Source organism: Echinops telfairi, unplaced genomic scaffold (genome assembly GCF_000313985.2).
Source record: "Echinops telfairi isolate 266 unplaced genomic scaffold, ASM31398v2 ScPeMD7_7424;HRSCAF=8462, whole genome shotgun sequence".
Taxonomy (NCBI): domain Eukaryota; kingdom Metazoa; phylum Chordata; class Mammalia; order Afrosoricida; family Tenrecidae; genus Echinops; species Echinops telfairi.
Window position 1 is genome coordinate 44,655,531 of NW_022111324.1, and position 10,930 is coordinate 44,666,460.

The 10,930-nt window shown below is 46.6% G+C and overlaps 1 protein-coding gene across 5 annotated transcripts in view; it reads left to right on the forward strand.

The window, feature by feature from the left end:
* NR5A2 (nuclear receptor subfamily 5 group A member 2) overlaps positions 1-9,086 on the forward strand; it is a 152,004-nt gene extending 142,918 nt beyond the window's left edge. For all 5 annotated transcript variants that reach the window (XM_004699784.2, XM_045298305.1, XM_045298303.1 and 2 more), the window contains exon 7: positions 8,787-9,086. In XM_004699784.2, coding sequence (XP_004699841.2) covers positions 8,787-9,034 — 248 coding nt within the window. In that variant the 3' untranslated portion in view covers positions 9,035-9,086. The remainder of the gene's footprint in view (positions 1-8,786) is intronic.
* Positions 9,087-10,930: the final 1,844 nt, after the last annotated feature.

Sequence of the window (10,930 nt, forward strand, 5' to 3'; positions counted from 1 at the left end):
CCACAGGCCTGTTGTCTCTACAGGCCTCTGCTCTCCTCAACCCTCCAACAGACACCACCCCTTCTCCGCAGTCCTGGGAAGAAAGCTCTAAGTCAGAAATCTGGACATTTCCTTCTTTCTTGCCATGGTCCAGCGGTTCTGCGAGACTTTCAGAACCAAAGCCAGCCTCTGCCATCAAAGCCCTCCACGGCCTTGGGGCTTATGTTCCGACTTTGTCTCGTTCCCTGCTCTCCTCCCGCCAAGCTGAGCTGCGAAGCCGAGTGTGAGCATCTCCCTGCTCCCTCCGTTGCTGGGCCTTTGCAGTACATAGGACTGTACGCAGCATGCCTTTCCCGCCATCTGTTGGCTCAGCTCACTCTGACTCATTTGTTGACGCCTCTCTGATGTCGCCTCCCCCAGGGACCCTCCTTGTCTCCTGGGTTAGGGTGCTCATCCTGTGTGTCCTAGGACCACCCACGGCTTGTCTCTATCACAGCCAATGAACTCTGTGAGGCAGAGACTGCCTTACGGTCCTGTGTTGTCAACACCTGGCAGAGGGCCAAGCCAGGCTGTGAGACGGGCTGACTCAGTAATGAGTGTGAGTGAATGAGTAATGGATTCATACACGCTGCATAAGAAAGGCATGGTGTAATAAGTAGTGCACAGTCGTTCGCAAGAGCTAGTTTTTCTTATGCAAGTAAATATTGCATATACTATATGCCCCAATTTTGAGGCCCAGCTCCTGCCCAAAGTGGCGTGTTCTTGTCAGTGACTTGTTTGCATATGCAGGCATTGAGTTGGATGTTAGCGTCTGTAAAAACGGCTCTTGGGTTAATAAGCGTATGTTTACACCCATACTTGTTATCATAAAGGACTTACAGGCATGAATTTAAAGTCTGGAGTAGCAAGTTTTTCTGGAAACTGGGAATAGAGTCTAATGGTAGACATCAGCATTAAAAATATCCTGTCTTCTCATCCCTAAGACACACGCGGCCCTCACTCCTTTATTTCTTAGGAAAGGAACTAGCACCCCGCTCTCCAACCCCCCAAAAAGGCTGTGGCAAGATTCCATAGACATATTATTCCGACCTAGTCTTTTTAAAAATCCGTGCCTTACCAAAAACCCGGGCCTTCCTTGCTCCTGACTTATCAAAGGAAGGGCTTCTCTGAGGACAAATTGTGTGTCTACCTGCAAGTGGCCGTCCCTTCCAAAGCCTCGGGGGAAAGGAGGCTTCTCCAGGTGCAAACTGTCCTTTCCCCATGCTCATACTTTGCCATGTTAAACGGGATGTATTTCCCGCACTTGTGGAAAATGAACAAAGATGATCATCTTTCCCACAAAAGACAAACACACTGCATCAGAGCCTCAGTGTTCCCCACTCCGCTCTGCTCAGCCAAAGACCCATCTCTGCCTGGGAAGAGTGTGCTGGGCAGGGAGGCTCCCAGGCGGGTCGGAGAGCAGAGCGGGGAGGAAGAGGCGGAGCTATCAGGAGCTCCTCCTCCGAGCCTGGATGCTGGGTCTGACCTAGAAGCCCGAGCGGTAATGTATTCCAGGAGACCTAAGGGTTTACTTTCCAATGAGGATGAGGGAACATCTGAGCACCCCGCTGTGAGCTTATAGTAATGCTGCTTCATATGAAAAGTTGATAATTAGTCCCTGAGTGAATAAGGTAGAATAGATGATAAGAGATGGATACTTAGAGGGAAAGCACAAAATACTTTTGCCCATCATCAAATTTTTAAAGGCTAAGCGCAAGGGTTGGGGATGCCTCCATCTGTTTACATGTGGTTTCCAACGCAGAGTTTGTAATGATCGGCTTCATTAGCTGATGTTTTTAAACTGTATTAAAATGAAGCTTTTCAGAAATTTCAAAGGAGCCCACAAGAGTGCCAACTGCAGGAGTCTTTGAGATGCAGCATCAAACGCCACACAAGAACGAGCGGGAATTTTTAGTCTTGTGTCCATCTCTGCTCCTCAGATGGGGTGAGGGGGGCGGGGTACTCGTCTAAAACCCAGTTGTGGCGGCAGTACTGCTCAATATGCGCCGTGGACAGCAAATCTCAAAAATCTGGATTTCTGTAAACACCGACCCACGCCATAATTTCTGCAGCTTTTAAAAAATTTTTTTCATAAAGTGTCACACCCCAGGCCCTGGGGAGCACAGTTTGCACGTAACTGCTAACCTCTGTCGGCCCCCCCGGCAGCACTGAAGAAGAAAGGCCTGGCAGCCAGCGCCATAAAGATTAAAAACAGAAAACCAAATGCACTGCCATCGAGTTGCTCCCGGCTCATAGCGAGCACAGGGCAGAAATGCCCCTGTGGGTTTGTGAGACCACAACTCTTTTTTTTTAATTAATCATTTTATTGAGGCAGGGGGCAGGTCTTACAAGTAAGACCCGCAACTCTTTACGGAAACAGAAAGCCTCATCTTTCTCCTGTGGCGCGCCTGGTGGTGGGTTCCAACTGCTGGCCTTACAGAATGACTATGTCACCAGGGTTTCTCTAATAGAGATTAGAGCCAAGAAGCACCATGGAGCAGTTCTGTTTAGTAACCCAATGGGTTGCCATGAGCTGTCATCAACCCGTGGGCAGCAAGCTCTGCTTGGGTTTGCAGCACAGTATCTACTCGTGTGTGAACGTCTGCTTTCCAGCCTCCTGCTATCGATTCCTTAAGGACCCCGCCCCCCACCCCCATATGCTCGCTATCTGTCATGACTTACTGTGAAATGAGGCTGCATGCATAGGAGGGGAAATCTAGAAAACACGCAGAAGATGTAGAATTGCTTCTTAAGGGCATCTTGTTTTAATTTTCATGAGAGGGCACAAACTAGCACAAAGACAATTCCTACTTTGTGGCAAAGCACTTACAATAGTTGGGGGACTCTTCCTAAAATGTAAATTAAAGCGAACCCCACAAAAAGAGAGAGAACCACACGTCCTTGGAGAGGTGTGCTGCCTGTATTCACGTACCTTCGCCAGGCATAGGGATTCCTTGGGATCCGGTTTGGGAAACCACAGTGGAAAAAGCCAGGTCTTGTCAGCTCCAAGAGGAGCCCTGGTGGCTACTGGTTACACGTTGAACTGCTGACTGCACGGTCAATAGTTCAAAACCACCAGCGGCACCTCGGGAGGCAGAGGAGGCTTTCTGCTCCTGCAAACAGTTGCAGTCTCGGAAACTCACCAGGGAAGTTCTACTTGTCCGGTAAGGTCACCATGAATTGGAATTACCTCACTGGCAGTGGCGTTTTGGTTTTTCAGACCCACGGCATAGAGCAAACAGGGATTGGAATGTGGCCTGGGGACTCCTCAACCAATACCCTGGCACACTGGTTAAAGTGCTCAGCAAATAACCAAAAGGTGGGAGGTTCCTGTCCCCCCACGTGTCTGGGGGAGAAAGGAGTGGTGGTCAGTTTCTGTAAGGTTGTACTGCTTTGGAAACCACATCGGGCAGCCCCACTGCCCTGTAGGGTCACTCGGGGGGCCTGGAGTCAACTCGATGGCAGTGGTAGGTGCTGCCGGTGTACATGTGGACCCCACCGTGGGAGTTGTGCCGGCAGAGGGAGGTGGAGCCGACCTTAACCAGCCGCGAGCCGACCGCAGCACCTCATCCTGCGAGTGCTCATATGCAAGCAGTTCAATCAAAACCACCTTTTAGTTTTTGCTTTTCCTTTTTAAAAACCTCATTGCCCGAAGACCAAGGTCCTTGTCACCAAGTTACGAAAGGCCTGTGTAGACACAAAAACCGTTGGGCTTTCAGCAAGTTAAGCACCCAGGAGGAGCTAGCAGTGACACTTTATCCAGCTTTGTGTAGTTGAGGCAATTGCCTGCGCAACAAATATAATCATGCCATCAGAAACTAGCTGGGTGGGGAAATTAAGTCGTTTGTGTGAATCCCGGGGAGCCTCGGGGTGGAGTGTCTGGCTCCTGTGCTGGAGTGGGGTGGAACCCCCTCGATGACAACTGGATTTGTCTTTATTTTTGGTGTGGATTCAACTGACAAGCTCTAGAGGAAAATAGTGTTGATAGTTTTGCCTGCGTAGGAAACCCATGCACTTTCCTTCTAGAAGAAAAAGTACAATATTTGTTTAATTTTTCCAAGGGGTGGTGCCAGTTAAGACAGTATTCCCAGAAAATACTCAGCAGCAAATGCTCGTCTAAAATTTTAAACTCTCGTTCTATAATATCAGAAGCCAGTAAACCAGAACATATGACCAACTTCTCATGTCATGTTTGCTTTTTAACAGAGAGGTATCATGTGTCACAGAATGTGGAGCCGGGCCCTCAAAAATCACGTTTATTAAAAAAAAAAAAAAAAAGAACATTTCAAAAAACAATTTTCTAAAAGAAAATATTATTCACTTTATCTTCATTTTACACTGTGAAAATTCCTACATCCTCATGACTATTGTTAGCTTTCTGTTGTTTATGAGACTATCTTTCACTGGAGGGTAGAATCACATTCCACTTGGAATCACCGAACACACTGGAAAGGGCTTGCTTGGCTTCCTTTTTAACTTCCGAGTCTTGGGAGAAATACGTTGTGCTGATTTATAACAAAATTTGACCAGTTAAACATTAATTGTACAATTTGTTGGCATTAATTATATCCACAAGGTTGTGCAACCATCCCACTATTTAGTTCCAAAACGTTTTCATCACCACAAACAGCAACTCTGTACCCATTAAACAATAACTTCCCATCCCTTCCCACCGCCCAAGTCCTAGCCCCACCACATCATAACCTGCCCTCTTCCTTAGGCCTTTACCCGTTCTAAACAGCTCATGTGAAGTACCCTACATTAGTGGACTCCCACAATAGTTGTCTTTTCATGTCTAGCTTATTTCTCTCAGTATAACACCGTGACTGCATTTCTGTGTGGGAACACGCAACATAATGTTTTCGTGTTGTTGTTGTTTTTCCCAATAGCTGAATAATGTTTCCTGATATGTATATGCCTTTTTAAAACCTTTTGATTTGTGGATTCCTATGTGTCCATTTGGGTATTTCCGCCTTTTAGTGCTTTGGAATAAGGCCGTAGGAACACGGGTGTATAGGAAAATGAGCTATTGTAGTCATGTTATGCTGTGAGAGTCTCTGAAGGTTATCTAATCCTAACCGGAATGCAGGTCCTTGCAGGTGTGATAGGACAAAACCAACCCAAAGGAGATTCTTCTATTGCAGCCCGAGGTGTGACATACAGAAAGCACAGACACTCAATTCCCATTGTTCTCTCTAGTCACATGGACTGGAAACTCAACATTTTCATCTGCATTTCCAAGACCCAACCACACCCATTGCTATCTAGCTGATTCTGACCGATGGTGACCCCATGCATACAAAACAGACCCCAGGGTTTTCTTGGCTAGCGGTTTGCAGCAGAGATGTCTTCCATGAACCCATCGAGTGGATTCAGCCGCCCATTGGCTTGGTCAAGACAAAAAACCAACCTCCCCACATCAAGTCTATTCTGACTCATCTTGAACCCTTTGTAGGACAGGGTAGAACTGCCTCTCTTTACGGGAGCAAATGAGTTCACATAGTTTATGCCACCCAGGAACTTTGCGTTCTGTTTGAAGACAGTTGTTATATATTACATTAACAACAAATTCAGCTAGCCACGCTGCGATTCATGCCTAAGCAAAGCTTACCTAGCGCCCATATTTTCTCTGCCAAGACCCAGCACAGCCTGCACTTAGGGACACTCACGCGGGGCCTTTTTTAAATAGCAAAATCGCCAAAAGAAGCAGTGAAAAGGTAGGGCTAAACAGATTGCCAAAAGGCTATATGACTCCTCGCCAATTAACCATCTCACTCTCTGCCAATTAACCATCTCACTCTCTGACATTCTGTATTTAGGACAATTGTGAAAAATCTGCTATCTGACTGTCACGTTAACTACAGCCCCGGAAGTAAAACATGGAGTCGCAAGGGGAGTTACTGGCTGTGATGATGGTTCAGGTGATATGTCCATTCCACTGGACCATGATTCTCAGTGGCGTGGCATGGATCCTATGATATAATTGAGCAGTTGTGTAGTGGGGTAGCCAGCCTCTGTTTTGGAATTCGAAGTGGTCGTCCTCCCTTTTTTGCAAAACAGCCTGGTCTTTGGAACTTAACCATGTGGACGAGTGATTCGTTTCCTTCCTTCACAGCAGCTGAAATAAGAAGCAGGGTGCTCTCTCATGTGACCACAGCTGGGAGCAAGCATGACAGTCATTTTCACATTTTTCCTGTTCTGTGCATCTCCACGAGTGACTGCAAAAGCACTGCAAGTATCTATGTTGAGGTTATGAATAAATATTTTAAAGAGTCCTGTAGTGCTATAGGTTGGGCGGTCCACTGCAAATGGCAAGATCAGCAGTTCAAACCCACCAACCACTCCCTGGGAGAAGGATGAGGCTGTCTACAGTCTTGGAAACCCGATACAGAGTTGCTATGAGTTGAAATTACCTGGATAGAAGTGGGTTGGGGTTTGGCTGATACATTTTAAAGTAGTAGTGGTTCAGGATTGCCAACAGAGAGTTTGTCAGTACAAACTCAGCAGCAGTGATTCCAGACCATAAATATTGATAATCTGTTCCTGTTATCCTAAAAGACAAGTCTCCTTAGCCCTGTAGGGTCTCTATGAGTTTAATTGATTTGACAGGCTAGGATAACTCATTGCCATCAAGTAGTGAGCCTATAGGACAAGATAGAACTGCCTCTGTGGATTTCAGAGATTATAACTGTTTACAGGAGTAGAGAGCCTCATCTTTCTCCCACAAAGTAGTTGGTGGATTTGAATTTCTGACCATATGTTTAGCAACCCGATGTGTGACTCGCCATGCTCCCGCTGACAGGTGAACTTACAAATAAGGAACCTGTGAGCCATGAGGGTCAACTGTCTTTCATGATTGCTTACTCATTATAATATGGACCAGGTTCAGCTTTGGCTTCACAGCCATGTGTATGAATGTTTTAAATAATTAATTTCTGCTATTTTAAATAAAGTGGCAACATGCTCTGTCAACGGTGAAGGGCTGCATCCATGAAAGATGTGTGGACGTTGACCCACCTGCAGACTTAAATTCCACAGGAAGTGCAAAGCCGGAGAGAGTGCGCACGCATGTGTGTACTTCCCAACCAGAGGTGGTCAAACATGTCTGCATGCCACGCTGAATTTCGAGATATCGCATCCAACTCTCACACTCTCTATCTCCGTATCTATTTCTGTCAGTCCTCATTCCTTTCTGCCAAGTTATGGCCCCCAAATGGCAAACACTTAAATCATGCAGAACCCATGTCAGCTTCACTTGAAGAGCAGGCAGCCTTGTCGTCGGTGGAGCGTATCGAGAGACCAGCATGAGTGTGCACACGGAGCAGTGGGCATAGGTCTGAGAGCGTGCAGTGCCGACACTACTGGCTCGGGTTGTTTTGGTAATCACCCGCTGAGTCACACGTCTAACCTTGGAGACAGCTAGTCCCCTGCTGTTTCTTATTTATTGTCTGTCCAAGTAGAAAATAAAATGGTGTGGGTGTTTACTCTCTGAGCACAGATGTTTGTAAATATGCACGCGTCTCTGTATTTCTTTCCAGGGGCTCTATCTACATATGGGATCGGAGTTGTGCCGTTCACATCAATAGACTCCAGGAGGGCAACTCCAGCACTTGTCTTCTCCCGGCACATTGTCTGTGTTCATGTGTTTGTGTGGCAGTCTGCTTTTTTCTTTTCTTTTTTGACAGTGTGTTTCTTTCTTACTCAGTCTTGGATGGGATCCTCTAGGGCGGTGATTCTCAACCTGTGGGTCTCGACCCCTTTGGGGATCGAACGATCCTTTCACAGGGGTCACCAGACCCTATCAGTAATACAATGACAGTTATGAAGTAGCAACAAAAATAATTTTGTGGTTGGGGGGGGGGGGATCACCACCACATGAGGAACTGTATTAAAGGGTGGTAGCATTAGGAAGGTTGAGAACCACTGTTCTAGGGGCAGGTGCCTTAACACAACTGCTGGTGCAAGGCTGAGCCAGGCAAGCAGGAACTCTTCCTGTCTACCTGCTCTCTAAGTGACCCAGGACCAGGAGGGAAAAAACAAGAGCGGGGGGACCCAAATTTAGAAACCGCATTCAGGTTAAAGGGCACCCACCATCCTGCTATGGATTCTGCCTAGAGGACAAGGCTCTCATTTATAAAGATCATTAGTCACTGAGATATATATTTTAGCGGGTTCCCAGTAGCGAATATTCCGTCGGCAGTCACTGGAGTGTACCAGATGGTTCATTAGCATAGGCTAGACAAGTCAAAGGCTTTCAGAATCATTTAGAAAATGTCAAACAGAAACAAGAACCCTGTCACTTTTTATTAGAATTAACTGCATCATACCCTGGACACGGATTTCACCTTGGGTCAGAAAAATTAATACAGTATTATATGAATTGTGTAATATACTGGTTTAAGATAGGTCTCTCTCTAGGGACTCATCTGCTGGCGATATATTATGATCCCTCTACGTTAGGAATCCTCAGACCTTTCCCTTTGTAGGCTGTGAAAAGAGTTGACCTTGCTCCAAATCCACTGGTGTCTAATTGATGCCGAGGTCTATGCAGAATTTCAACAGGACATTCTTCTAAAGCTCTTTTGTGAGCCGGTTCCCAGGAAGCTGGGTGAGGGAGGCTGATGGAATATTCAGCAGCACGGAAAGGCTCTGCTTGATGTCAAGAGGAAAAGACCCCCATTAATTGAACACACAGCTTGCCTGCACGGGAATTCAAGTGCAATCGAAATGATTTTCCTTTTGCTTTCTTTCTCTCTCTTTTGACTCAGATGTCAAAAACCTCGAGAACTTCCAGCTGGTGGAAGGTGTCCAAGAGCAGGTGAACGCCGCCCTCCTGGACTACACCATCTGCAACTACCCGCAGCAGACCGAGAAGTTCGGGCAGCTCCTCCTCCGACTCCCCGAGATCCGGGCCATCAGCCTTCAGGCTGAAGAATACCTGTACTACAAGCACCTGAGCGGAGACGTGCCCTACAACAACCTCCTCATCGAAATGTTGCACGCCAAAAGGGCCTGAGCACCACCTCCCAAGCGCTCAGGGGTCCTAACACAGAGAGATTGGGAGGGAGGGGGGCACGGGGGGTGGGGGTGGGGGCAAAAAGAAAAGAACTGCTCCAAGCAACGCGCATGAAAAAACTGACTTGGTTTAAAGATAGAGCAATTTAAGAACGGCATAATAATCAAATACTTCGTAGCAAATACATGAGGTTGCAGGGTATTTGCATTTGCAAACTGTGAATCAGATGCTTCCCGCCTGCCTCCCCCGCCTGCCCCCAAAGGATTCCCTACAGAAGACATTGTGAATGGGTGACCAGCGCATCCGGATTTCAAACGGGAACTGAACAATGCTTGTACATTTCGATTGAGCTCCACCACGAAGAGCTTTCGGAACCGGTCCGGTTTGTTCAGTCACCTGGGGCGGGGGCAGGGGAGCGACTGAGCTCACAGAACTCCTCCACGGCAGAGCTGAACTGAACCCAGCGAGGATGCAGACATCTGCCTCCACCTGCCAGCACCCTCGGGCTTCCCTTCAAGGACCTAGCGCCTCCCCCACCCCCACCCCCGCCCCGTGGGGACCATGGGATCTGTAGTATAGGAGACCTGCGCCCAGCCACACCCAGTCGTAGTTCCACCAAACCATGAAGAGCCGCCTTTTGAATGTCTATCTTAGACCCGCAAGCAGCTAAAGGAAACAGTCTATTAATATATGAGCCTGCCATGTTAAATATGTTCCAAAGTTTGTTTTGTTCCGTGTTCATAGAGTTTAAAAAACAAGCAGGTGGCATCCCTCTTCTGTCTTCTAGAAGCACCCATTATACTAGGGGCGGCGACAACACTCTTCGAGAGCCACTGCCCGTAGCTAAAGCACGTTAGACCTTATTTCTGCTACTGTTGCTGAAACGTGGCCTTGGCATTGCTGGGTTTCATTTAAAAAAATAAAAGCATTTCTGGCCAAAAGGCTTCCAAGGATACACCCAATGTTCAATCATCAAACCTTGTCACCCATTGACAACTATATAAAACATTAGACCTGTTTTTTCTGGGATGCCAAATAGTCACAGTGTTATCTAGTTCAAAACACCACTGAAACCTGTTCAGCTATGCAAAAAGGGAAAGAAGGGGTGGGGTGGTCCAGTCAGTTGACTCCTTGTTCCAACTGACCGTCTCCTAACCACGGAGTTGGAAAGGACGGGTTTGGGTTTTGGGTTTTGACCTATTGCCTGGAAAGAAATTCCAGTAATCCAGATCTTCCCAAACGGAAAAGAGAGTGAAACTGACTGCCCTTTGTAAGTCAGAGACCAAAGTTTGCTGTAGAACAAATATTGGAGGACAAATCATTGCAAACCCCCCTCTCCCGGAGGAGGCTCTCAGTATTATTAACGAGTAATGCCGCCGCCGGCATGGAAGCTTTGCCTATGTCATGATTCTCAAAGGTAGCTGTGCAGATGTGCATCAATATTCGTTTGAAAATACAAAGTGTTAACATGTCTAAAGTCAATGAAAACACAGTGTTTACATTCTTTAGGTCCTGTGGGGGTGGGGTGGGGAGCCATGCGATCGCAAAGCCGCAAGAGCAGTCATTTCCTTAATGTTATTTTTCTGATCGGTAATTGTTCTTAACCGCGCGTAATTATCATATGTCGTGAGACACTAAAATCAACAATGGGGATCTCATTTACACTAATGTTTTGAGATGATGGCGGCACAATCACTTGTAGAAACTGTAAAAAAAAAAAGGTGTCTCCTAGTTTCTTAATTTTTTTTCAGAAATATTTCTGGCTTTTGAATAGTTATTTATATTGTATATCATAGTTTCGACTGTAGACAATTATGATGCTAATTTATTGTTCCTCGGTCTCACCTTTGTATAAGATATCGCCAAGCCTGAAGAAACCAAATCTATGTGTTTACT